Below are 27901 nucleotides of genomic sequence, written 5' to 3' on the forward strand. Positions count from 1 at the left end.
CATGCTTAAATGCATTAGCGAAGAAACTGAAAGCAGACTCACAATTTCAATCCCTTAATTATTACCTGCTGAACAGACCAAACCGATTATGCTAAAGACCAAAGACAGGACAATAGCTCGTAGACCTATGAACATACAAATTGAAATGCGAAAACCAGAAGAAGATACTTACATGTCTCCAAGATGAGTCAGTTGTGCAAATTCATCAGGTAATTCTCCTGTCAGATTTAAGCCCTTCAACCGGCTGCAAGATGTATATAGTAAACTTAAGACATAGTTGCAATTTTACGCGCTAAAGGCTTGTTGGCTCGAGTAAGAATAGTTTTAACGTGAGAACATGTGAGAACAATTTTGCTGAACTCTTAACATTTTGCATATCAATGAATAGAGATAAGAACAGTTTTACTGTGAGAACACGTGAAAACAATTTTATTGAATTTTAAGATTTTGCATAACAACGAATAGAAAAAGTGCAAAACACATGTCAGACAATACTTTTCATGTATTCTCACGCTAAAATCATTCTCGGTTTTATCCTTAGACCGAGCATACAGCTACAAACATGTTCAAAGGAATATGCATAAAACACTTAGAAAATATGAAAACAGCAGAAATGGAGCATACATGCGCGTGACATGGCAAACAGAGTTATTATTATACGAGCAATCGCAGTTCACTTCGCTGAATATATTAAAACCAAATGTCACGTTAAAATCTTCAACATTATTACACGAACTCGGGCTGAGGTTCCAGTACGGGTTACGTAGCTTCGATGATATTGTTTCAAGAATTTTTACTGCCAAAAAAGAAAAAGTCAAAAAAATCTCATCAATAAAAATAACCATACAATACAACAATGCTAACAATGTAAGAATAACTAAATAAAGGAAATTTATGAATTGTCAACGAAATTTTTTGTTATAATATGCGAAAACTGTTGTAGTGTCCGAATCTTGTCAAAAAAACCGACATAAGAACAACTAAACAACATTCGGAATATATTGATACCTTCTTCCTTGGGCAAGAGAGGCTTGGAACCTTCTTCCTCGAGTACGAGAAACTCAGATCTAAAGCCATCGATAAGCAGAAAATACAAGAGAGTGATATGGACTAACTTGTTCATGATCATTGTGATATTGTGAAGAGACTCCATTAATAAAACTTGTGCACTCTAGCTATGTATTAATTCTCAACTAGGGAGCAGCTATGGATTAATATTTACAGTGTGAAGCAAATGCATAGATTATATACATAGGGTTAGTTGGGACAGTGATGTGTTCATATATAGAAACTAGCAAATCCATATTGATGATTTAATAAAGGCGGGAAGGAAATGTTTATTTATGGAAACTTCCGTAGTTTTTATTTATTACAATTCCTTTTCTTAAAAAATTTACAACAAATTTGTAATCTTGTTATTTTATTCTCAGATCTGATGGAGATACGTTATCGTGGATACATCTATAAACATTAATATACAGCAAGAAATATTAAAAACATGACGTGGCTTGTTCATCTCGATATTCATTAAAATAAATTTTATAGCTTTATCAGAAAAAATTTAAATAAATATAAATAATTAATTAATTAAGTAGGTAATGCTTGCAGGTTTATTTAAAATTGGTGAATATTACTAATTCGGTTAATTGATCCCTCATTAATCTTTGTTTCACTGATTTTAATTTTTGAAATTTAATTAATCATTGAAATTTTTATTAAATAATATGTTATCTGATTTTTTATTTAATTAATTATTTTAAATAATTCTAATCGTTCAAATAATTTATAAGTAATATCTTATTAATGTCGATTTTTAACTTTTGTGATCATAATTTTCACGTATTAAACGTAAGTGTTTTATATAAACATTAGAGTAAATCTAACAATATTCTACTAAATATCTTATAAATATAATAAAAAATAGCGTCTACTGATTTAAGATATCATCTTAGTATTGTGTTTTATTATTAAAATAATAATATGTTTGAATTTTGTTTGGAACGAAAAGTAGAGGAGAGAGATGTGTTGAAATGTAAGAAAGATGATAATTTTTTTAGAAAAATAATTTAGACATGTCTAATATTTTTAAGACATTATTAGAATATTATTTAGCATTCACTTACTTTAAATACCTTACAATTTTGATTTAAAACAGGGCTTGGACTGGCAAGGCTGTTACAATAGCTCGCCCAAAGTGCCAACATGTCATTAATCCTTCGATTAATCCAGCTTCAGCCCAATACTCGATAGGCCCAGTATAGTTGCAGGCGCTCCGCGCTCCTTAGTAAGATTAAGATTGTTATTTTATCGACAAAATCCAGCTTGAGCCCAATACTCTATAAGTCCAATAAAAAATTTGGGTTGTTGTGTCGTTAAAACTTAAGAACGGTTGCCGCAAAATAAACATTTGATAATAAATTTTATATACGTCTTTAATGCACTTCAAAGAATTAAATCTGCTTTTAATGAAAATTTATGGAAAAAATTAATTTTCCGTAGATATCGTATGCTTGTGTAACTGTATAAATGTAGAGGGTCCGTTAAATATTTTTATAATAAATCAAACACTGAAAATCATTTTGGATACTAGTTTAAGAGGGGTGTATTGGATTGGGATTTTAAAACATTTTTTTGCATTCATGAAATCCGAGGGTATTCGATTGGGATTGTTTGAAATCCATTAAAATCTTGAGGTATTCATTTGGGATTTTAAATTATGCTACAAAATCTGGTGGTATTCAATTGGGATTTTAAATTATGCTTTAAAATCCGATGGTATTCGATTGGGATTGTTTAAAATCCATTAAAATCTGATGGTATTCAAATGCTGATGGATTTTTTTTCATTTCATAAAATGATGGATTTTGTGGCATTCTTCAGTGTATTTTAAGTTTTTTGAAATCCCACCAAAATCAATGGGATTTTGAAGCATTGTACCTAAATCCTATCAACTCTGCGACATTTTATCAAGAATCCGCACAAAATCAAAATCCCATACAATCCATTAAAATCCATACACTAAAAACAATCCATTAAAATCCCAATCGAATACACCCCCGTACACCTCTAAACTTATTAATAGATTTTTATAAGTTAACTAAGACATTTTAGTAACAACTTAAAAAAAAAAAGACATTTAGTAACAATTTTCATAATAAATCTATGTATATTATAAATCCTGAACAGTGCCACATCATCAATGCCACATATTTCAAAAAAAAGTCCACCTCAATGCCACATATTTTAGATTTTGCCATGTCATTATAATTTCCCTTATTTATTTAAGCGTATCAGAATAATCAATCACATATCTTTGAATTCCTAAAATTGAGCGTAATCAATGACTGACAATTATATTAAATTTTGAATGGTAATGCAATAACTACATTCCATAATCATAGCATTTTTTGAATGTTAAATTTGTACAGAACTAATTAAAATTGAAGAAGATAATTATATTGAATATACTGATACAATTGTTAAGCTTATCATGTATCATATAACTACGCTTTAATTATATTAACTTATATATAAATAAATGAAGTGCTTAAAAATTGAAATTGAAATTTATAATTATATTTTTATTTAATCTATGTATATATATATTATAAATCCTGAACAGTGCCACATCATCAATGCCACATATTTCAAAAAAAAGTCCACCTCAATGCCACATATTTTAGATTTTGCCATGTCATTATAATTTCCCTTATTTATTTAAGCGTATCAGAATAAACAATCACATATCTTTGAATTCCTAAAATTGAGCGTAATCAATGACTGACAATTATATTAAATTTTGAATGGTAATGCAATAACTACATTCCATAATCATAGCATTTTTTGAATGTTAAATTTGTACAGAACTAATTAAAATTGAAGAAGATAATTATATTGAATATACTGATACAATTGTTAAGCTTATCATGTATCATATAACTACGCTTTAATTATATTAACTTATATATTAACTTATATATAAATAAATGAAGTGCTTAAAAATTGAAATTGAATTTTATAATTATATTTTTATTTAATATTTAATATCCGGAAGTCGTCTAAAATTTAGCTATGTTACAAATATGTTGCTTTTTAATTTTCGGAATAATATATATTACATTTTCTAACATAGTGATATAAGTATTATAAAAATTATTTTTATAAAAATATTACGTCATTAATTAGTATGTATTAAGCATTTTATGTAGGTCAACTTAATCATAGTAGATATGTACTATTACTTAGAGACAGCAATCGGGTCGATCGAAATGGGTTTCGCAAATTCCAAAATCGAATCCAAACTATATTATAAATCCTGAACAATGCCAAATCATCACTGTCAGATATTTCAAAAAAAAAGTCCAAATCAATGGCATCTATTTTAAATTTTGCCATGTCATATAATATTCCATATTTATTTTAGACCAATCAGATGTCCTAAGATTCCTAAAATTGTGCGTAATCAATGGGTCGGTCGAAACAGGTTTCACAAATACCAAAATTGAATCCAAATTATATTATAAATTCTGAACAGTGCCAAATCATCAATGCCACATATTTCAAAAAAAGTCTACGACAAAAACACCTATTTTAAATTTTGACGTGTCATATCATATTCCATATTTATTTTAGACCAATCACATGTCCTAAAAATCCTAAAATTGGGCGTAATCAATGACTGACAATCATATTAAATTTTGAATGGTAATGCAATAACTACATTCCATGTATCATGGCATTTATTGAATTTTGAATTTGTACACAACTAATGAAAATTGAAGAAGATAATTGTATTGAATATACTGTCACAATTTTTAAGCTTATCATGTATCATATGACTAACCATTAATTATATTAATTTATATATAAATAAAGTGTTTAAAAATTAAAATTGAAATTTATAATTATATTTTTATTTAATACTTAATATCCGAGAGTCGTCTAATATATAGCTATGTCACAGATATATCAATTTTTAATTTTGGGAATAATATATATCAAAGTTTCTAACATAGTGATATAGATATTATAAAAAGTTTTTTTATAAATTTTAATATTACGTCATTAATAGTACGTATTAAACATTTTATGTAGGTCACCTTGATCATAGTAGATATGTATCACTGTTACAGATAGCAATTGGGTCGGTCGAAATTGGTTTCGCAAATACCAAAATTGAACCCAAACTTGAAAATTTTAGGAATCTTAAACCTGAACTTGAAGGATATTACACGAGTAATTATTATTTATTCAACAAATAATATTATATATATATATAAAATATTAAATATAAATATCTTAATTTTGTTTTAATTTTATTATATATTAAATAATAAATATATTATAAAAGATATTATGTATATATGTATGTATGTATGTATCTATGTATATATATATATATTCGAGTTCGGGTTCGAAATGAGTTCCGGGTTTTCAGGTCGGGTACGAATCAAACCCGATCCTGGCCTGAAAATTATTCGGGTTTAAAAACAAATTTTTATCCGAAACCCTCTAATTTGGGTTTGGTAAAACACAATCCGCTCGGTACGAGTTAGACTCGGGTCGGGTAGAATTGTGACTGCCCAATACCTCATGAAACAAGAATGTAGTATAACTATCATTACAGTGGATAGTCATTCAAATCTATTTATTCAATTTGACGTATAATTTTGATGTTCTTATTAACATAATGTTTTGTTTGATATATAATTTTAGCTTAATATTGTTTGACATATAATTTCACTTGAATTTTCTTGATATATAACTCTCTTAAGTATAAGAGAGTTATGTCTAATATAATTTTTTTCTTCCTACTTTATACTTTATTTGAAAATTCAAATATAATTATTTATTAAATATATTTGTGAAATAATAATAACAAAATTCAATAAAAATTTGAAGCCCGTGCGCGGAGCGCGGGCAAAAACACTAGTATCTTTATAAATCTTACAGATCTACACGTTTTGGGCCAGAAGATTCGTGAAATTATTATTACCACTTAACACCAAAAATAATAATATCTCTCAAAAAAGAGCGATATCATATCTATCCAAAACCGAAAGGAATTAAATTCGATTTTTATTCAAATATTATCTCTCTCATTTACCAATTAAATACAGAAGAAAATAAACGTCATCAGCCGAATTCCAACCCAACTTCTAACTATAAATACAAATCAACATGGCTCAAAAGATAGATATAAAGTAGAACAAAAAGCATTTGAGTCTCTCTCTCTAGATCTCTCTCATCTCTCCGGAGAGATATGCAAAGAGAGAACTGGGGGGATAAGATGAGCATGTTGGTGCTGACATTGATATTTATATATAACTTTTTGGTGGTGTTTCAGCAGCAAGCAGGAGCAGTAACAGTTGTGAAAGGCTCGAAATGTGATTATTTCCAGGGGAGCTGGGTGGCTGATAAAACTTATCCTTTGTACAATGTCTCTTCATGCCCTTTTATCGAAAGAGAGTTCAACTGCCAGAACAATGGCCGCCCGGACCAGCTTTATCTCCATTATAGATGGCAACCTCATGCTTGTAACTTGCAAAGGTACCCAACTCCTCGGAATATCTGATAAATAATTGTTACAACATATTTTATCGTCTCAATGTGTTTCAAGAAATGTGGTCTAACAATCATATGTGTTACATGTGTTGTATATTTATGGATTTTAATATTTCATCATAACGATAAATATGATGTAACAATTATCTGTTAGAGATCGAGATTTACGTTATTTATATTTATGTGGCTAGTCATGTTGTTGTGGGTGGTTGTTTGGGTGCCCATACAGTGTTATAAGTATGTACTCGAGTTTCCTTTGGTCATTGGCTAGCCAACACAAAGCACACACATGACTGCAAACTTTTATATGCCAGCTTTACAAACCTGTCCTGACATGGCTTTTGTGTAAAAATCATTTAAGATTCACACAGGGTGAATTGTGTCATTTTTTATACAGACAAAGTTGAAATTTTTTTAGGACAAACATTACTCTTGGGTCTCAAACCCAGATATTACGGTGAATCATATATTCTTATGCTATACTCAAGATTCCTCTGGTCCTATATTAAAATAATCTGTAATTATTTTTTTTTTTAATATCGACAGGTTTTATTAATTTACGTTACTTTTCAATAAACTGCTGTGCTTTTACTTTAGAGATAAATTTTGATGATGAAAAACAGTACAATGCTGTTCTTTTGACCAGAGAGGCTTTAAATATTGGAGTAATAAATAATTGGGACATGGTAACTTTATACTGTTTTACGAGCCTAATATATTAAATATGAAATATTTATATTAATGTATCGTTTAAAATTTTACTGTGATGGTTGGTGTACAGATTCGACGGACGAGATTTCTTGGAGAAAATGAGAGGGAAAAGCATAATGTTTGTAGGAGATTCACTGAGCAGAAACCAGTGGAACTCATTGGTGTGCTTGATTCACTCTGCAGTCCCTTCTGCCAAATACACGACTTCTTTACTCGGCGATGTTGCCACCCTCACTTTCACGGTATAGACTTCTCTCCGTCTCAAATTAATAGTCGTTTCGTGTTTTCGTGAATATATAATTAGCCGGACATATGGTCTGTCCCAGTTCTGTCAGATATAAAGTTAAACACACTGTCTGGTCCTGTTTTTTTCAAATATTAATTTTTCAGAATATAAACAATTAGTTGCCCATCATGGTAGTGTCGGTGCAACCTTAATCACAACGTTAGATCTGGATCCTCTGGACAAGGTTGAATTCATTACCAAAGCGATTTTTCATGCTTTTTATCTTTTATATTTTCAGCGGTCCTATTAGGAGTACTTTTTTGAGAAATTTGCAGAAATACCCATATTTCAAATTTGTTTTAAAAATATGATCGAAATTGTAACACAATTGATGACACTGCAAACAAGATTGCAAATGAGCTTAGCACCGTATTTTTCAAAATAATTCCTACAGTATTTTTGTTTTTGATTAATTCTTTGCATATGCTTCTTTGTTCTTCTATCTTGATTCTTTGATTACTATTGAAATAGCCCGGGTATTATAATCTCATGAAACGAACACGGAATAATTTGAATGCATCACGCAGGAATATGGAGTTAAAGTGATGCGGGATCGGAATGTATTTTTAGTGGACTTAGTGAGAGAGAAAATCGGAAATGTGTTAATACTAGACTCAGTTGAACAGAGCAGCAAGCTCTGGAATGGAATTGATGTAGTAGTGTTCAACACTTGGCATTGGTGGAACCGGAGAGGACCAACACAACCGTCAGTTCCCGGTTCACAACACTCTCGCATTCCTTAATTATTCATCTTAAACTCGACAAGTTATACGATTAAACGACAAAATGATGGTTGATTATGCAGATGGGATTACATCAGAGTTGGAAACAAAGTGTACAAAGACATGGATAGGCTGGTTGCTTTCGGAATAGCTCTAAATACTTGGGCTAATTGGATGAACACCAAGTTTGATCCTAGCAAATCCAAGGCATTTTTCCAAGGGATTTCACCCTCCCATTACAAGTAAGTCCTTTCGTGTCAAGATTATTCGTTCTTGCACATTTTTATACTCCACACGGAACAAACACAATGATTGTTGTAAAGACTAGTAGATTTCTGGACGCACCAGCACTCTAGAAATTGATATTTATCTGGCCATTGGAGTCTGGAGATATACTACTCTGATGATGAAATAAATCCTACAGTTAAAATGAAAATGTACGATAAATCGCCGAAATCAGCTTACAAGGACAAATAAATTTCCAAAAGGAAACGAGGAAAGGGTTATCGTGCTTTTTATTTCCGGAACAATTTGTATCGGACATGTACTTATTACTTTCATAAATTCATAATTACGATCCTATATGTCGGGTTTTCTGATTTTAAATTAAAAAATATTTGTTCATGTAATAAGTTATTTAAATTACTTTTTTCGGAACTTAATATTGATAAGAATTACTTATAATCATAAGTTATCCATAAAAATATTATTATTATTATAATAGTTTAATAATTTTTAAATTATTAATAAGTCAAAATTCTTTAACAAATAGTTAAACTTCTAATTTATCACGTTAAGTCATAAATTATAATTTTAATCTGAGAAACATCCCTGCATGTGCATGTACAGTCCTATAAATATTATGGATTTGCAGGGCTATCTAAGGAAAAAAGAAGTTAAATTCCATTTCGAATATCATTTCTTTATTCTTCGAGAATGCGACTAAAACACGGCTGCTCAAATTAGGGTTTTGAGAGTCGACTCCCAAAATTAGCCGTCGCTTTTTCATTCTTCATCTTCATCCTCTTCATCCACCAAATCCTTTTCGCTCTCCCATCTTCTCCATTATCTACTAGTTTTTTGTTATTCAATAAAATCGAGTGTTGCTTAAACCTCGAAGAATCCAATCGAGTTTTATTCTCGGATCTGTTTCAGATTTGAGCTTGGACTTGATTGTTTTCTGAATAAATCAGATCTTTTGAAATCAAAGGTCTGATTGTGTTTTCCCGTCTCGCCTTTTGGCGTGTGTTGATTTAGTACCCAATTTTTGGGTGATTGTGCGTTGTTATGTTTGTGATTGTTATGTGTTTCTGTGTTATTAATGAAAATGATTGGGATGGAGTTTTGAGAGATCTGGCTTATCGCATCATTAATACTTTCGGCATGTCTATAGCTGGCTCCCGGCATGTAGATAGCTGGGGTATGCTTGGAACGGTGGCGATCGCATGTGCTCACCTTTCACAAATTATAGTTGTTCATTATTCGAGAACTCTTGTTCCTCATTGCTTAGTTTTTATAACTGAGTCGTCTGAACACCGCAACAGCAATGGAACTATTGTGAAGGTCAATTGTGAAGCTATCATTTTCGGGATTGATGTAGGCTGGATTACTCGAGAAGTCTTTGTATTCATTTTCAATTTCAAGAATCCTTGGATTCAATGTGTTAAGCAGTCTGGAAACAATGCGGCTATTTGTTTAGCTCGTTTTATTGTTTATCAACCTGATTGCATTGTAAGTTGGGGATTTGTCTCGACTAGACTTGTTTTAATTTAATGAATTGAATTTGCATTTTGTCAAAAAAAATACATATTCTAACCACATGATTTGTTTATCTGTTGTTAATGATTAGTGGGACCGAGTGGGGAGAACCAAAGGCCAAGACTTGTAAAGGACAAACCCAACCAATTTTGGGCCCAACTTACCCAGGAGGAATGCCACCAGCTTTAGGAGTTTTAAAGAAAGCCATTGCAAAAATAACGAGGCCCATTACGTTGCTGGACATTACCAATCTTTCCTTGTTGCGGAAAGATGGACATCCTTCGATTTATGGGCTTACGGGGGCCCAAGGAATGGACTGCAGTCATTGGTGTTTAGCCGGAGTTCCAGATACGTGGAATCAGATTTTTTACAATTATTTGTAGATTTAATTGGTTGAATAATAATTTAATAAGTCCGGTTTGATGGACAAAAGCATATTAGAATATTTTTTTTCCGGCATTTTTGTACCAGAATATGCTACCTAGTGGTATACAATAAACTAAATCAAATATATCCCGTCAAAATTGAATAGACTGCGTAAACAACAAAATCAAAGACCGCTTTTCTAATAATATCTCAGGATCTTATTGTAATTCTGTGAACGTTAGTATTCAGGTAGGATGTAATTTTGACGGAGGGAGCTGAATTTCGAACCAGGTATTATTCGAAATTAATCTGAGCCGGCTTATTTAATTTAATTGAGCAAAAATTTCTGTCAAACCCGATTCGTTTAATTTTACGAGTCAAGTCGAGTTAGCTCGTTTGGCCGAACGAGTCGGTTTTAACGAGTCGGTTGGGACAACTCGTTTAATTTTACACTTAAAAAGCTAAACTTCTGTCCAAACTCTGCTCATTTAATTTCACGAGTCGAGTTGAACTAACTCGTTTAATTAGATGAGTATGAAATCTTATTCGAGTTCGGCTTGTATACAAACTCGATCCGAGTCGGATCATATTAAACGAGTTCGAACTCAAGCTGCTCGAGAGCAGCCCGACTCGAATTACGGTCTTCCTGACGTGTGGTTCAGATCAGAGCATCACACAACAATTGTGGCAACAATTTTCGTTAGTGGATGTCCGAATGCATGTGTGTGAAGCTCTTGCTTTACGTTTTATCATCCTTCTACGTCAAGACATGTATACATCTTGTGTCTATATAACAGATATCAGATAATACAACTGCAAAAATCCAAAAACGAAATAAAAATAAATTCACTGCAAATTGACAAATAACAAAGAATCTGAAAGAGATTACAGATCTAAACCGTCCACTGACATTCAAGTTAAATAGTGTGAATCAAATATTAAAATCTGCAGTCAAAGAGGTGATAGGGATAGCAAAGTCGGAATCTCTTCTCTTCTGTTGTCCCGGGCCATGAGTTCGATAAAAAATGATATGCTGTCAAGTATTTAAATTTGATTATGCAACTAAGTTTATTCACCAACCAAAACAGAGGTGTTCACAGAAGTAATAAAAAAAGAGCATTGCATAAAGCTCACACATGTGAACCTCTGCACAATTTTTTGTTCATCTACTCCTTGTCTCTAATGAGTGTCCACACTGTTCTATTCCTCTTACTGCTACTTCTCCATCAGGCTACATCTTTACACCAAGAAGCTAATGAGAAGAAGGTTTATGAACAAAGGAAGCTGTATCGAAGCTGCAATCTTTTTGAAGGAAGCTGGATATATGATGATTCATATCCGCTGTATGATGGCTCGATATGCCCTTTTATAAATGCTGGTTTAAATTGCCAGAAAAATGGGAGGCCTGATAAGCTGTATCTCAAATATAGATGGAACCCAGTTGGGTGCAGCTTAGCTAGGTAACTAAGTACTTGCTCAGAAGTCTTTCGCTTCTTCTCATATATTTTAAGCGGAAATCCAGTTTGAAGATTTAGTATTGTATTATTTTTGATGCAGGTTCGATGGTGAGGCTTTTCTGGAGAGGTTTCGAGGGAAGAAGATCATGTTTGTGGGTGATTCTTTGAGCTCTAACCAATGGCAGTCTCTAACATGCATGGTGCAGAATGCAGTTCCTTCGTCTAACTACACTTTGGTTCAGAGAAAGTCTTTTTACTCCCTGACATTTCCGGTATGTTTTTTGGTGAAATCTTCCCACGGTTTCTTCAACTCGGGTGAACGTGTGGGAGGGGTGAGGTTCAAACCCTGTGACCCTTTGGATCAAGGCAAAGTCCTGTTTCCACGGGGCAGCTCTCACAATCTGTCTTCTATGTTTTTTCAGTCCAAAGGGTTGGGTTTCAGGCAACTTATGCATTTTTTACTAAATCAAAGCTAAAATACAAGCATTCGGGAATAAAGTGCGAGGATTCGAACTCATACAGCTCACGCAGTTTTGCCACTAGGCTATCAACAAAAACCCACAGAGAATTACACTGTTTGAATCTGCATTTTTGATTCCCAGGACTTGAGACCTTCGAAAAAAATTTGAGTAATGCATAATAATGTTATGACTCCTAGGTCTAGCGTACATATACAACTAGTACTAATTGAATATATTATTACTTGATTTTTGTAGTGGACTTTAGCGTTTGATTCGTTTGATGTACAGATTATTATATTGGCTTTTACTTCTTCCCAGTAAATTATTTTGATTCTCTTCAATAGCTGCACAATGAGCCTTGACAATTATCTAATTGTTTTCTGAAAGGAATTTGGAGTCTCAATAGTGTACATGAAAGATGGGTTTCTGGTAGACTTAGAGTTCAGAGATATAGGCAAAGTTCTAAGGCTAGATTCCATCAGTATCAACAGAAGCAAGCAATGGAAAGATACCGACATCTTGATCTTCAACAGCTACCACTGGTGGACTCATACGGGTCGCCTACAGACGTAAGTTGATTATTATAAACAAGAATTTTAGTAACTTGCCCTGTTATTACTGTTACAAGAGATTATCCACTAGGGTATTAGCCAAGAGATTATATATTTGGTTCCGTGATTCATACTTGCTGTTAGAGCTGTAAACGAGTCGAGCTTGCTCAACTCGACTCGGTTCATTTACAGCCCTACTTGTTGTGATGCAAGTATCAAAGAAGGCATAAGCTTCACATTTTTGTGGCTATGGCAGATGGGACTACTTTCAAGTTGGTGACAAGGTAATCAAAGAGATGGATCATATGGAAGCTTACAAGATAGCCTTGTCAACTTGGGCCAATTGGGTTGATTCGAGCATCAATCCTACCAAAACTCAAGTTTTCTTCCAGGGAATCACGGCAGTACATTACAAGTAAGCTGTTGGCACAACTTAGTATACTTCTATTGCAATATATATCTAGAGGGGTTGGGGTAGTTTTATTTATCGATTTAACTTCTGTTTCAGAGGCAGGGACTGGAATGAACCTATGGCGAATAGCTGCGACGGGCAGACCCAGCCTATACCAGGATCAGATTATCCGGGAAATAGATATCCAGGAGAACCAATTGTAAAGAGCACTTTGGCTAGAATGGCAAAGCCTGTTATTTTGTTGGACATCGCATTGCTAACCCAGTTAAGAAAAGACGGACATCCTTCCCGGTATGCTGATGGTGGCATAGACTGCAGCCACTGGTGTGTGGCTGGTGTCCCTGATGCATGGAATGAGATCTTATACACAATTTTGGTGGATATGTAATCTTGTTATTATCCGATCTTTGTAACTTATGTGGGCATGTATTTTCTTTATCATACTTGATCAATTAGCCAACCAAATGCTATATTAAAGAGATGTCCAAACTTCAAACTATTCAAAGGAATGCCACTCACAGCTACTTCTTGAAGATTGGACCGAGGAAATAACCAATTTCATTGCATAGTTGACAGGTATTAGAAAACTAAAACTCTAAAAATGAAAACTATATAAATCTTGGCATAGATAGATTCACTCATGGTTTGGCCAGGCTAAGAAACAGAAAACTGTAAATACATTGCATAGTCAAGTACAAATATCTAGCGACAGACCTACAGTTTCACATGCGAACTTAAGACGGGTCATTTAGAAATGAATCAGACTGTAACCATGTTCATTAGCAAAAAACACATTAAATAACAGGCTTTTGATTACAGCATTACATACTGCTCCAGCCACATTAGGTGAATATCACATGAGATCAGAGGCACTGTGACCTGTTCAAAAGAAGTGAAAAACCTGATGGAGCTGCAGATGAAATCTTGGACAATATCTACTTCTGGATCTGTATTCTCTTGTCTCTAATGGGCAAATCCACGGGTTTTTGCGCCTCATGTGGATGCTCTGGTCCCTTGTACACCTTGAGATGGTTAAAAAGTGCCCTTCCAAGCTGCAGAAGCATGGAAATTTGTAGCAGTTTAGCAGGTCACCAAGTAGCACACATACATGCAAGAAGAATAGAGCCATACATTACTGATTTAAAAAAAGGTATCCAGAAGGGAAAAGCCTGTTTAATGACTATATCCGCATAAGCTACACACAACTGTACAATTTTTGCGCAACATATAAAAACTTTTACTAAAGGTGAATTGAATGGTTTGTAGGTGGAAGAAGAGAAACTGATAAAGTAAATATGGCCAACTTAAAGTAATATGAAACTGCAATTAAGTACTTCCAAATTAATTAAATAAAGAATACATCTTTGTGCATCAACCAACCACAAAGATGGCAGAATAACTAGTTTCAATAATGCATAATTCATGTCCATGTGACTTAGTAATTTTCTATAAGCATTGTGTTTTTAGTATTCTAATCTTAATAAATCTAATCTTGGCCAAGGACAGCTACATTCTAGTTCAAAAGGTGATACAGGTAAAAGAAATCAAAAGAAGATAACTCACTCTTCCTTTAGGAAGCATGCCACGAACTGCATGCTCAACAATTCTTTCAGGAATCCTCTGTTGGAGTTGATCAAATGTTTCCACCTTCATACCACCTGGTCTTCCAGAATGTCGCCTGTATAATTTCTGGTTCCTTTTTTTACCAGATACCGCAACTTTTTCTGCATTTACCTATCCATATCAAAGGCCAATCACCTCTTAAAAGTTAGAAGTGATAATCAATAATAGCATACAACATAGTAAAAACATATCAAACTGATGGCTTGTGGCTGTCCCTTCGACTCTTATGATTATGTATATAGACAACAGTGGAAGAATTGTCACAAGGTTGGTGATCTAAAAGCAGGACAAGGGATGAATAAATATCAAACAGCTGTATAATATAAATATCAGTGTTGTAGAAACAGATATCATACAGCTACACAAAGATAACTGAATGTCACTCTTAAGACCAGTTTCAAAATTTGGTAAAAAAATTATTATCTATAAACCATATCAAATATATGTAGATTAGGACTTGAAAAAGCGTTAATATGAAAGATAAAGATAGAAGAAAACAAAATGGTCATCATTTCTAGACAACAAATTGTCTTCACAAAAATTCAAAATTACCACAATTAAGGATAAATTGCAAGAGTGGCGTGAAAGGTAGCCTAATGTTGTCGGATGGACTCGTAAATTATATGACAATTAGTTGCAGACTTGCAGTGCAGAAGGTTTAAATTTCAAGAACTACAAATGCCAGTTATTCATAATGTGGCAGCAAATAAAAGACTAAAGAGTAAGCAAATCTTAAGCCTGGTGAAGTGATTACATACCACAATGACAAATGCCCCCATGTCCACACTAGGAGTATAGGTTGCTAAATTCTTTCCTCGGATATGAATAGCTATAGTTGATGCCAGCCTGCCAAGAATCTTATCAGTGGCATCCACGATATACCATGTCTTCTCTGTGTTAATATGGTCTGAGGCTTTAGGGTACCATGTAGTATTCCATATATCCTAAATCAAAAGATGACGATTTAGAGATTATAAAAAAGAAAAAGAAAAATTAGAAATCAATAAAACAGAATGGTAATCTCGTACAAATGTAATAATTAATATTTATTACAATTTACAAATTCTAAATACTTTTATCCAGGTTTAGCTTGGCGTAATCAAGCAGTCAAGCACTAATTACCAACTTGATTAACTATACAGCCAACTGAACCAAATAATGATTATAGAACATAAGAACACTTATTTAAACCAACACATTATACGCAATTGATTTCTTAAAGTCTAGCATATGATTTGAACACTATATTCGGTTAGTTGCACCTATCGAAACCAGAAATTTATCCCACAAGAGACAAGAATATCAATAAGACAATATGATTAAGACATATCCAGTTCATCCCACCCTCCAGGTGGGAGATGAACACATACATTACCTGTACTAGGGATGGGCGCGGGGCACTTCGGGGACGGGGAGTGCTATCCCCGCCCCTGATCCCCGAATTCAAAACCCATCCCCGACCCTGCCCCGAACGGGGATCCTAATATACTAATAAAATGATATTATCTCATATTTTCAACATCATATAATTCCTCTACGGAGCTAAGGTCTAGTAGTACAGCTGTACAGGTCCTGTACTACTAAGGTCTAGTAGTACAGGTACAGGTCCTGTACTACTAGACCTTGGCTCCTGTACTACTAGACCTTGGCTCCTGTACTACTAGACCTTAGCTCAATTAAAACTCTAATGCAATACTTTCAAGTGAAGGTAACTATAACTCACAATTCAAAAGATCCAATTTTAAACTAAAAAACATCAAGAACTCAACTATAATAATATCAAATAGATTTGGGAATCTGGGTAACAATCAACATTCAACAATATGTATGTATGGAGAGAGAAGGGGGGAGAGGGGGAAGAGGGAGAGAGAGAGAGAGAGAGGGAGGGAGCGAGCGAGAGAGGAATATACCGGTCCTTTAAAATCAGTAGCATCAAACATCCATTGTTGTTCTCGGGGAATGAGAGCAGTGGTGGCTTCTTGTTCATCAGCATTTTGGCATCTAATCAAAGTACACTTCTTGTTGTTGTTAGTTTTGATTAAAGAAAATGTGGGCTTTGAAGACACGGCTGCCATTGAAAAACCCAGGAAAGGTGTGACCTTTTGAGAAGATTTCGAAGATGGGTGAGAAGGCAAAACACCCCAGGTGGAAGAAGCATAGTGACACGCCATAGCCCTTCTTTCTTGCTCCTTGTGATATCTCCTCTAAGCTCTGAAAATGGGGTTTTATCGTCAAGTAGATAAGGTACTAAACTGATTTTTTTCCGAAGTGGTTTTGGACTAAATTGAAAATGTTCATACTTCAGGGGTCACAAAAGAATTATATCCTGCATTTTGTCTTTCCCACATACATGTACTATTCCCAGGCCGATAGCTATAAATTAGGAGTGTTCGCGGTGCGGGCGGTGCGGTTTTTTTCTAAAACCGCAAACCAACCCGCACATGTGGTTTGAGAAAATTCATAAACCGTAACCGCACCGTGTAATATAAAAACCGCGTAAACTACACCACAAAATTGCGGTGCGGTGTGGTGCGGTTCATGCGGTTTGCGTGATTTATACATTCAAAAATTTATACTTTTTAAGGGCAATATAAATATAATTTTAAACTATATGTATTTAAAAAAAAATTATAATACACACACAGTCAAATTTAGAGTAAAGATACTCATCACAAGAAATATAAACTAAAATATGAGTATGATAATGATGAAGATGAAAAGATTTCAACACTACTAATAAGTTATTTTATAGAAAACAAATATAATTATAATATTTAATTTGTTGTCTTAAAACTAAAGTATTGTAAAACTATTAAAATTAAGTTGAGTAACTTGAACATATATATATACACACACAGGAGATAAAATCATAATAAATAATCTATTTATATGATATAAATATTTGTAATTATATGTGATATATTTTTATATATTAGAAAATAGCGGTGCGGTGCGGTTTGAACCGCGCTAGTATAATGTCAAATCGCAATCCGCACCGCACCGCGCGGTTTGTTAAAATTTAAACCCGCAACCGCACCACGAAAAAGAAAAACCGCATTCTGCGGTGCGGAGCGGGCGGTTTATGCGGTGTGGGCGGTTTGATGAACACCCCTACTATAAATTGTTAATTTTCGGGATAGATGTTTCGGATTTATTTAATTTTTATTCAAAAAATTTAAACAAATTATAAAATATCTTATATACATCATAAAATATGTGTTAACTAATAAAAAAATTATTAACAGATGAAGAGACTGTACATATTTATAGTTTTAATTTTAAAAATAATATTATACCTAGCAAATTCATGATATATTTTTTTAAAACTACAAATTCATGATATTTTTTTTAAACTACAAATTCATGATACTCAAAATTAAATTAAACGCATGATTGCCTTCAAAAAAAAGTAAACGCATGATTAATTTTAAATACTTATTATTAATTTATAATTATAAAAATATTTGATAATTAATAAATAATGATCATTAATGTAATTGCTTCAAGTATGAACTAAAAATTTATTATTTTAGTGACACCATAATAAAACGAGTCGGGATTCTCTGTCCCCTTTTTGTGTCTCCCTATGTGTCCCCTCTTTCTTATTGGTTAGTTTTTTTACTTGTCACGTGATCTCTCTCTTATTATTGCAGAATACAAATAAATTACAAGTATTCAACTGAATTACTTTCTGTGAACTTTGAGATAAAATCTTTTGTAAGGCTTAATTTATTTATTCTCAATGTAGACTTCAATTTTATAAATTCTCAATCATCTTTTTTTGCTGCATTAAATATTAACTCCATGATGTATAGTTTGGTTTATCAAAAAAAATGTACCAATGAATTTCTTTCATATACCAATTTAATTTTATTAGATTAAATATTATATAAATAACATCTCAAATTTTTAATATAATTTAAGTCATAAAGAAAGTTTTTTTTTGCTTTCAAATTAATAATATTAATGTTTACAAAATTTTAATTAATTATTTAATATAGAAAAACATAAAAATAAAATTACTGCATAGTATTATATTTATATCATGTAAAAAATATTTTTAGTTGATTATGTACTATATGGAAAAGATAATGTAAATAAAGTATATTTTTGCTTTTAAATTTAATAATATTAAAATTTTCAAAATTTTAATTAATTATTTCATGTAGAAAACATAAAAATAATATTATATTTATATCATGTAAAAATATTTTTAGTTAATTATGTACTATATGAAAAAAATATTTAAATAATTGAGATATATTTTTATAGATTTGAAAAAGTTTATATAATAAGCTGCGTGAGAAAATAAATAAGAATTATAGAATTATAGATCACGATAAGTTCTACCAATAAGAAAGTGGGGACACGTAGGGAGACAGAAAGAGGGGACAGAGGATCCGGACTCTTTTTGTATCTCCCTACGTGTCTCTTCTTTTTTATTGGTCAGTTTTTTTACTTATGATCTATAATTCTTATTTATTTTCTCACGGAGCTTATTATATATAAACTTTTTCAAATCTATAGAAATATATCTCAATTATTTAATATCTTTTTCATATAATACATAATCAACTAAAAATATTTTTTACATGATATAAATATAATATTATATAGTAACTTTATTTTTATGTTTTCTACATAAAATAATTAATTAAAATTTTGAAAATTTTAATAAAAGCAAAAATATACTTTATTTACATTATCTTTTCCATATAGTATCAACTAAAAATATTTTTTACATGGTATAAATATAATACTATGCAGTAATTTTATTTTTATGTTTTTCTATATTAAATAATTAATTAAAATTTTGTAAACTTTAATATTATTAAATTTGAAATCAAAAAAAAACTTTCTTTATGACTTAAATTATATTAAAAAATTGAGATGTTATTTATATAATATTTAATCTAATAAAATTAAATTGGTATATGAAGGAAATTCAATGGTACATTTTTTTTTATAAACCAAACTATACATCATGGAGTTAATATTTAATGCAACAAAAAACGATGATTGAGAATTTATAAAATTGAAGTCTACATTGAGAAGAAATAAATTAAGCCTGGAGTTTACAAAAGATTTTGGGGCCGTTTGGGTAAGCTTAAAATAAGTGCTTCTTGCTTAAATAAATAAGTTGAGTAGAAGTTAGAAGCAAGATAAGACTTATAAGTGATTAAAGTATTTGGGAAATAAGCAGAAGCCCTGAAACAAAAACTAGCATTCCTAACTTTTTATAAGTGCTTCTTGACTTATTACACAAACGGTACGAATAAGTGCTCATAACTTATAATCCGGAAGCTGGACTTATAACTGCCAGCCAAACACCCACTTTATCTCAGAGTTCACAAAAAATAACTCAGCTGAATACTTATAATTTATTTGTATTCTGCAAGAGAGATCGAGAGATCACGTGAGAAGTAAAAGAACTAACCAATAAGGAGGGGACACACACAAAGAGGGGACAGAGGATCCCGACTCATACAAAAAGAGGACAGAGGATCCGGACTCCTAATAAAACGGATAAGAAAATGTTAGTTATCCCAAAAGAATTTCTAGAAATTTTCCAAATTGCCCGTATCATTTTTCTATCGATATCAAGTCATCAAATAAAATAATTCGGGTATGTGTGTTAGAAAAAATAATCGGGCGGTGAAGCTAGAACTTAGAACTAGTGTATTTAACCTTGAATTAATGATCCTGAGACTACCTGGCAGAACAAACAGATCTGACTTGTCGTAAAACGTAAGCTAAAGCCCCCCGGTACCATGTACTCCTCTTCTTGACTTTTTAAGGTTTAACATTCACTTTCTCCCCTTGTACATATTCTCAAACCTAACTCAAGATCTCACCATTTCTTAAATCAATTCAAAACCCATCTAACACACACAGGTAGAAATTCTTAGTAGTAGCAATGATCCAAGATCAAGAAGTTAATTTAGGTTTAGTTGATCAAGCAATACAATTGTTCAGAACTTCACCACCCACATGGAGATCAGCTCTGTTTAGCAATTTAATCATCTTTCTTGTGGGCTCTCCTCTTCTTGTGGCTGGCTTGTCTTTGCCTGGCATTGCGGCTGCATTCTTGCTTGGCTCCCTCACTTGGCGCGCTTTTGGCCCCTCTGCTCTGTTTCTTGTTGCCACTTTTTTCGTTCTTGTGAGTTTTCGATATTTCACTTTTGTGACAATTCTGTTATTTATGGTTGAACCTCGATTATTAACGGAGATGGTGCATTTTTACTCACTATTCGATAAGGGTTAACTATGTGGCTTTCATATTTGAAATTTTGAATTTGCGGTACTTAATTGAGTGGTCATGATCGTTACTATGTTGGTGATGTTTGTTATGATTTGGCATTTGAGAATTTTGTTATTGGATATGTAAAGTGGATGTGTGATTTGTTTACATGGTTTTTTAAAGGTTTGATCTGCTTTTGAAATTTTTTACATATTTGAAATTGCGGTTGTTAAATTAGGGGGATTGCATTTATGATTATTACCATGTTGCCGATATTTTATATGCATCATGTTTGAGAATTTTTTTTAGATGGGAGGACATAGCAGTAAATTCTTGTGATCAATTTACATGGTTTGTAAAGGGTAAAATTGTTTTTTATAAAGCAAATTAATTCAAACAACCCATTTTTAGATGGTGAGATGCATGTGTGTCTTAGTTCTACTTGTTTAAGGAGAGATTATTTTTAGCGGCTCCAGATTTGACAGGGCAAAAATAGTAAATTACTAATGATTTGATGTTACTTGATAAGAAGCAAATGAAAAAAGTGTGCACGTATAATATGTTGAAACTTGAATGCAATGTGTGTCACACAAATGAGAGTTGAATTTCGAACAAGTGAGCTTTCATGTGTACTCATGTGCATGCTTGTTTTATCTAAGTTAGGGCACAGCGGCAACAAAGGTGAAAATGGTTCAGAAGGAGGCACAAGGGGTAGCAGAGAAGAGAAAAGGGAGGAGAGGACCAGGAAGTGTGATTGGTTCAAGTGCAGCTGGTTGTGTTTGTGCTTTCCTTTCAATTTATGGAGGTGGTGGGAGGGCATTTTTCCAGCTCTGTAAGCTTGGTTTTGTTGCCAGCTTCTGTACTAAGTTGAGTGATACTGTCTCAACTGAAATTGGGAAAGCGTATGGGAACACAACGTAAGTAGCAGTTTCTATGGATGCACTACAAATCCTCCTTTATTCATTTGTTTATCTAATTTAAATGTACTTTATCTATTAGCACAGTGGTAGGAACATGTATGTTTATTTGAAAGGATTATAAGAACCATGGAACTTACCTCACACACGAAGGCCCCTCTCTAGTATTTAGCCTGCAAGCTGATAATTTAACTGCCTTATTGAATAGATCCAATTTCTATGCACCTGCTTGCAAATTTGCAATATCTTCCTACTCAAACTAATTTTTGTTGTAATAGAAAGGACATAATTATGTGAAGAAATCAGTGATTAACTGCTTTCAAATTCATTATGTCCTTTTAATATTTAAAGCTAAAACGACGTCTATAGCTACTGAATATGCTAATGTAAGTTTGTAGCTTGATATCGTTGTTGCAATTTAATTGCTTGCAAATTTTAGTCAATCAAATACTTTGTCGTAATGGAAGGTCATGCTTTTGTAAAGAAGTATCGATTTATGAATCTGGATATCATATTGTCTTTTTTTTATTATAATTGTTGTTTTTATAAGCAATCTGAAACAATAAGTGTAGCTACTAAATAAGTCAATATCCATTTGAAAATTAATAGCTGGATTGAGATGTTAATGTTGCTATTAGCTGTTTTTTTGTTACCTTTCATGTAGCTAATTCACCCTGGACCTTGCAAAGAGTTAGGGAGTAGAAGGGAAGGGACTGTTTTGTTAATGAGGCTGGGAGCAAGTTATTCTTATTCATACATTCTTTATTATCCTAAATTTTGCTGCTTCTGATGTAGGTACCTTGTAACAACATTTAAAGTAGTGCCTAAGGGTACAGAAGGAGCTGTCAGTGCTGAGGGAACCTTTGCTGGTTTCCTAGCCTCTATATTTCTTGCCTGGACTGGTGTTCTTATTGGGGAGGTATCATATAGTCCCTATATTTTACACTACAATATGTTGTATGAGGATTGATTAGTTACTTCGATTCATACTCTCCGCATCTTCGCCTTGTCATTACCTACAGTCAGCCTTACCTTAAGTGAACCATAAAGCAATTGACCCCTGTTCAGATGGCTTTAATATAAACATTAAAACATCTTTATTCAAGGAGGACTATATTCTGGTGGAAGAAGTCCATAGTTTGGAATGGAATTCTGGCTTTTCCTTTTGTACTTAAATCTATGTGCACGAGGGGCGGCCAAAATCAAGCCGAGCCAAGCCGGACTTCTATTAAAATATACACCTACAGAATATGTACAAGTGATATACTATGTTTTGCTACTAATATACATATTATTATATATTCGTAATACATAAATCATTTAATATAATATTTTAATATGTATTGTGACTTCTACATGCAGAAGGGAAATTCCCAGTTTTGAATAGGTTGGGCCATCGGCGTGTTAATCTCTTTTAACTTCTTTCTTTGCTATATTTCTCATATATATATATATATATATATATATATATATATATATATATGTTTATTATTTCACAAATTGTGCAAGGAAGATAACGTGGTTTTGAGTTCCCTTTTTTTAAGTTTATGTTTTTACACCTTTTGAATTATCAGTTCTGGTACATTTATGATATATTATTTTTGGTACGTAAAAGCAAAATGAACAGTTTTGGTGTACTATTGTCATAGATAGGGCCATACGCGAACCGCGCCGAGCCAAGTTTTTTCTTATTGAACTCGAGTTTGAGCTTTCTCTTATCAATTGAAGCCAAACTCGATAAGCTTATCGATTTGATTCGACGTAATAAGCCAAATGCGTTTACTTCCCTACTCATAGACTATGAAAAAGTTACATATATTTTAAAATACAAATTTCTATTTGATTTTTATGTTTGTTTATATATACATTATACTACTTGGTGACAATTTTTTCTAATAATAAAAAATGATATAACTGAAGTACTAAACTTTTCTTTCGTAATTTTGGTTTGTTTGTTAGTACGTAAAAGTTGGGTTTTTCTAATATTTAAGTTTTGATTTGTCCGACCTAATTCGGTTTTTATACGAACCTCGGCCAGTAATGAATATGAAACCAATACATATTGGAATAGGAATATGAGGATCGGGCTTAGATATGTTGATGCAAGATTGTGAAAAAGTGACTTTCTATGTTGTGATTCCCCTTTATTGTGAACGATTAATATTACAGTTTTTAGTTGCTCAAAGTTTATGTTTAATTCTTTATTCTTTATAGTGCGACTTCAATGTCCTTTAACAAACTTATTCTGCTTTACATGTCAGATAAATATGCCTGAAGCTGTAATATGTGTAATAGCTTCCCAGGTCGCTAACCTTGGTGAAAGCTTCATAGGTGCTGCACTGCAAGAAAAGGAAGGGTTTCAATGGGTAGGCTCTCTTGTTATTCTTTTCTCTAAACTTGATTCATGTTTTTTCCTGCATTCTCAAAAGGGCCATGGTGGAATAGCAACAAAAAAATGTGCCATTTCGTTTTTCCTTTATGCCCCTCGACGAATTGTGAAACTATACATGTGATAACACTCAGCCCTAATATATTTTAATTTTCCATTTTCTTTCAGCTCAACAATGATATTGTCAATGTCATCAATATATCTATGGGCAGCAGTTTAGCAGTCCTGATGCAGCAGGTCATGCTACAAAGTAGTAAACACAGTGGCTGATAAAGTCGAGCAAGATATTGAGAAATTAGGCTATTTTTTATGAAAACGTTGTTTGCAGCATCAAACCATTTTAACGATATTAATCAATTAATTGATTTATGGCGATTTCAAGTGAAGGGCTGACCATTTCTTACTGACCAAGGTACCCATTGGTGTTGTTTTAATGCTAGTCATGCTGTTGTTTGGATTTGAAACAAGATCGTTGCATGCAAGTGCTCCCATATCTGCAGAAAAAGTTCTAACGGTCAGATCATCCTGATTGTAATTATAGAAACATTTGTACGTATACTCGTGTCCATTTATGAATTGAAAAATAAAAAAAAGGGTGGGTTCCTCTTGGCAATTGTTGACATGATGCAATTTTTACCTCTCATGTTACCATTTAGTTTGGTTTTTACCGTTTGATTATCTATAGTATTAATTACACTATCACTATTTGGATTTATGCGCGGACATAAATAAATCTAACAAAATCTCTCAGACATAAATAAATCTAACAAAATCTCGTTATAATCATTTCTTTTGTCCAGTACGTAAAAACCATAGGCGAGAAACTATGGGCTATTGATGGCGTGTGTGGATTATATATGTTCTTAATTGATATACGATAAATTGAAGAACAGCTTCTGTTTCACATTTGCTGTACTGCGTGATCCTTCAGGCCTGTGATTTTGAACGTATAATTATATTGCAATAGCATTGAGTCTGTTGTTTCCTCCAGTAGAATTTGAGAGGACGTGTGTTCCTCTTGGCAGAACAGGACCAGTGGGCATAATAGGTATGAAATCTGGAAATTTTGACTGTTAAATGCCTTCAATCTGATCACTACATTGTGTTAGATAAAAAAAATATATTTCCACAATGATTTTTCAATTCCTGTTATTGTTTTAATATTCAGAGTTTGCTCTCTATACTAGTCTGTTTCTCTTTTCTTTTTTTGACAAGTGCATAAGATGTGTCATGTATGTCATCATGGATCATATTTTCCTTGTTTGACGCTACTTAATTTTTTCTCTATTTCTTAGAAAGATTATATGTAGTAGAAGTTTTGCTCTTGAACATACTATAAGAATAGAATCTCATTGTTGAACAATATTTTGACCCATATCAGTTTTGATCCTGAGCCTTTGCAACCTGCAGATTTCATTTTGCTGCAGTTACGTTTACATCCGTGTATGCATATACCTATCTTTAACGTAATGATGATATTGTTATGATGATATAATGCTCGCATAAACATACTCGATTACTATTTATTCTTTATGACTCGTCCGGACTGAAATCCGAAACAGCAACACGAGTAGATTGCTAGTCCAGAAATAAAGTTCTGTGCTGTATGATTAGATGATGACAAAACTCATGTATAATGCTGTTTTATTACTTGTTAGCCACCTGTTAGAGATAAATGAGTTCATGCAGCTCAGCTGCTATCCAATTTAGCTATACTTTTTTAAAAAGAAATTGCTTAGGAAACAGCCAAATAGATTCTTATGCTGAGTTGCTGACATGCTGTATATTTATTACTATGATTGTGTATATCTTCTAACCCCCTCTGGACGTTTCTCATTTATAAAGCTGAGAATTCAGCCCCTTGGTTTCGTAGTGTTGTTTTGGCAAAGATGGCATCAAGTTTTCAAGAAATTGTTGTCACAAGCTCTCCTGAGGGTCCCCTCAATGGCTATAATTCCATGTCTGGTGCTATTTCATTGAAGTTTGTCGGAAGCCGATCACCCCGTAACGGTCTTTGCCTTGTTGGGAAAAAACTGATGGCTGTGTCCCATGTTTCTGCAGAGACTGGATTAGGCTCAATTCATCTCTATAACTGGTATTGTCAGACCCCCTTTAATACTCTTGCTGTCCCTGAACCTGTGGCGCCCCTAGCGGCAACAGAAGATGGCTCGTATCTTTTTGCTGGTGGCCTTTCTGGTCGGATCCACACTCTCTCACTCCCTTCAGGAGATCTGATTCAATCATTTCCCGCGCACAGGAGAGTCGTGTCTTGTTTGAAAATTAATGACGACGAATCTCTTATGTTGTCGGGTAGCGATGATGGAACAATTGCTGTTATCCCCCTTTACAACCTCGTATCATCCTCCAAGGTGAGAAAAAGGGAAATGTTTTTATGTCGATTTGTGGGCCATCAAGGGTCTATAACTTCCATCACTTGCGGCTTTGGAGGGGGCAATTACTGCACTATAATGTCTACCGCTTTGGACTGCACTTGCAAAATCTGGAGCCTGATGCACAAGACACCCATCCGTTCCATTAAATATCCTTGCCCGATGTTGACTGTGGTGATGGACTCCAATGAGTCAGAATTCTATGCTGCAGGTTTAGATGGAGTGATTTACAAAGGAGCACTGAAGGCCTCATCTCGACAGGCTGCTCAAGAAGCACGTAAAATCATGCCTCTGAAGCAAAAGCATTATGGTCCCATTGTATCCATCCGAATACTAAGCAATGGACAGAACCTGGTAACTGCCTCAGAAGATGGTAATGTCTGGGTCTGGGACATCCAAAGTGAACAAGTTGTCAGAATCCTCGGGCACGAAATGAAAGACATCAGTTCCATGGTGGTGGCCAAACTGTTTAATGATGCTGAGAGCCGTGTCAGGGCCCCGAAATTCACCGGAGGAGGAGGTGGTTTCTCTACTAAAGAGCTGCAAAGGCCTGTAGAAGTCTTGGAATTAAAGGAAAGGGTAAATGTTGTTGTGAATGACAGACGCAGAGCTGTTCGTAACCTGGAATCTGCATTGGGGATTTACGAAACTCTGTTGAAGGAGATTGTAAAGCAAGCTAGGGGCGATAAAAGGAGTGATAGTTCAAGTGATGAAACTGAAGATGAAGATGAAGATGAAGATGGAACTGAAGATGTTTGAGCAGCTTCTCAACTATGTTAAGATGCAAAGATGTTATCTACCATAACGGTGTCGAAGCCAGAAAATTTCGTCAGCTAGTCAAAATTTGTCGGACTAATAAATTAAATTACATTGTTACATCAAAAATCGTAATTCAATTTATTTAATATAATGCATATTTATATGTGAATCTTGAGTGCCATGAGTAACGCTTGAAGCTTGTACTCTTACATTTTATTTATTTTCAGAATAAAAAATTAGCATTGTTTTGGGATGTTTACCGTGCCTATAAATAGAGATGAAATATGATACATG

General features: G+C 33.2%; 5 protein-coding genes across 6 annotated transcripts; 4 read left to right on the plus strand and 1 right to left on the minus strand.

The window, feature by feature from the left end:
* Positions 1 to 6185: 6185 nt before the first annotated feature.
* On the plus strand, positions 6186 to 10552 carry LOC108223460 (protein trichome birefringence-like 41). The gene is made up of 5 exons (XM_017397740.2): positions 6186 to 6549; positions 7346 to 7517; positions 8089 to 8267; positions 8367 to 8525; positions 10133 to 10552. Exons 1-5 carry the CDS (start codon positions 6263 to 6265, stop codon positions 10422 to 10424), a joined length of 1089 nt encoding a protein of 362 aa, XP_017253229.1. The 5' UTR covers positions 6186 to 6262; the 3' UTR covers positions 10425 to 10552.
* A 797-nt stretch (positions 10553 to 11349) lies between these two features.
* LOC108223459 (protein trichome birefringence-like 42) lies at positions 11350 to 13753 on the plus strand. The gene is made up of 5 exons (XM_017397738.2): positions 11350 to 11867; positions 11965 to 12136; positions 12713 to 12894; positions 13133 to 13291; positions 13385 to 13753. Exons 1-5 carry the CDS (start codon positions 11464 to 11466, stop codon positions 13674 to 13676), a joined length of 1209 nt encoding a protein of 402 aa, XP_017253227.1. The 5' UTR covers positions 11350 to 11463; the 3' UTR covers positions 13677 to 13753.
* Positions 13754 to 13882: 129 nt separating this feature from the next.
* Positions 13883 to 17198, minus strand: LOC108223461 (large ribosomal subunit protein uL13c). The gene is made up of 4 exons (XM_017397741.2): positions 16822 to 17198; positions 15670 to 15855; positions 14852 to 15022; positions 13883 to 14340 (listed from the first exon to the last, which is right to left on the minus strand). The coding sequence occupies exons 1-4, from the start codon at positions 17080 to 17082 to the stop codon at positions 14224 to 14226; spliced, it is 735 nt and encodes a 244-aa protein (XP_017253230.1). The 5' UTR covers positions 17083 to 17198; the 3' UTR covers positions 13883 to 14223.
* Positions 17199 to 20680: 3482 nt separating this feature from the next.
* On the plus strand, positions 20681 to 25074 carry LOC108223258 (protein VTE6, chloroplastic). 2 transcript variants are annotated; one of them, XM_017397417.2, is made up of 5 exons: positions 20681 to 21071; positions 21816 to 22069; positions 22865 to 22988; positions 24331 to 24435; positions 24627 to 25074. In XM_017397417.2, exons 1-5 carry the CDS (start codon positions 20829 to 20831, stop codon positions 24726 to 24728), a joined length of 828 nt encoding a protein of 275 aa, XP_017252906.1. In that variant the 5' UTR covers positions 20681 to 20828; the 3' UTR covers positions 24729 to 25074. The 2 variants fall into 2 exon arrangements, with proteins under 2 accessions (XP_017252906.1, XP_063949370.1); XM_064093300.1 differs by having other exon boundaries at positions 20943 to 21071; positions 21812 to 22069.
* A 1133-nt stretch (positions 25075 to 26207) lies between these two features.
* On the plus strand, positions 26208 to 27776 carry LOC108221856 (protein ROOT INITIATION DEFECTIVE 3). The gene has a single exon (XM_017395710.2). It carries the CDS (start codon positions 26348 to 26350, stop codon positions 27605 to 27607), a length of 1260 nt encoding a protein of 419 aa, XP_017251199.1. The 5' UTR covers positions 26208 to 26347; the 3' UTR covers positions 27608 to 27776.
* The last annotated feature ends 125 nt before the right edge of the window (positions 27777 to 27901 follow it).

Source organism: Daucus carota, chromosome 5 (genome assembly GCF_001625215.2).
Source record: "Daucus carota subsp. sativus chromosome 5, DH1 v3.0, whole genome shotgun sequence".
Classification (NCBI taxonomy): domain Eukaryota; kingdom Viridiplantae; phylum Streptophyta; class Magnoliopsida; order Apiales; family Apiaceae; genus Daucus; species Daucus carota.

What these genes read in the sequence shown, in the direction of transcription:
- LOC108223460 (XM_017397740.2), top strand. Translation starts at nt 6,263, where the DNA reads ATGCAAAGAGAGAACTGGGGGGATAAGATGAGCATGTTGGTGCTGACA. An exon ending in CATGCTTGTAACTTGCAAAG is followed by an intron (nt 6,550 to 7,345) that starts GTACCCAACTCC and finishes GTTGGTGTACAG; the next exon opens with ATTCGACGGACGAGATTTCT. An exon ending in CGGAGAGGACCAACACAACC is followed by an intron (nt 8,268 to 8,366) that starts GTCAGTTCCCGG and finishes TTGATTATGCAG; the next exon opens with ATGGGATTACATCAGAGTTG.
- LOC108223459 (XM_017397738.2), top strand. Translation starts at nt 11,464, where the DNA reads ATGCAACTAAGTTTATTCACCAACCAAAACAGAGGTGTTCACAGAAGT. An exon ending in TTTACTCCCTGACATTTCCG is followed by an intron (nt 12,137 to 12,712) that starts GTATGTTTTTTG and finishes GTTTTCTGAAAG; the next exon opens with GAATTTGGAGTCTCAATAGT. An exon ending in CATACGGGTCGCCTACAGAC is followed by an intron (nt 12,895 to 13,132) that starts GTAAGTTGATTA and finishes TGGCTATGGCAG; the next exon opens with ATGGGACTACTTTCAAGTTG.
- LOC108223461 (XM_017397741.2), bottom strand. Translation starts at nt 17,082, where the DNA reads ATGGCGTGTCACTATGCTTCTTCCACCTGGGGTGTTTTGCCTTCTCAC. An exon ending in CTACTGATTTTAAAGGACCG is followed by an intron (nt 15,856 to 16,821) that starts GTATATTCCTCT and finishes CTTTTGATTTAG; the next exon opens with GATATATGGAATACTACATG. An exon ending in TGGGGGCATTTGTCATTGTG is followed by an intron (nt 15,023 to 15,669) that starts GTATGTAATCAC and finishes TGATATGGATAG; the next exon opens with GTAAATGCAGAAAAAGTTGC.
- LOC108223258 (XM_017397417.2), top strand. Translation starts at nt 20,829, where the DNA reads ATGATCCAAGATCAAGAAGTTAATTTAGGTTTAGTTGATCAAGCAATA. An exon ending in TTGCCACTTTTTTCGTTCTT is followed by an intron (nt 21,072 to 21,815) that starts GTGAGTTTTCGA and finishes TATCTAAGTTAG; the next exon opens with GGCACAGCGGCAACAAAGGT. An exon ending in AAAGCGTATGGGAACACAAC is followed by an intron (nt 22,070 to 22,864) that starts GTAAGTAGCAGT and finishes CTTCTGATGTAG; the next exon opens with GTACCTTGTAACAACATTTA.
- LOC108221856 (XM_017395710.2), top strand. Translation starts at nt 26,348, where the DNA reads ATGGCATCAAGTTTTCAAGAAATTGTTGTCACAAGCTCTCCTGAGGGT.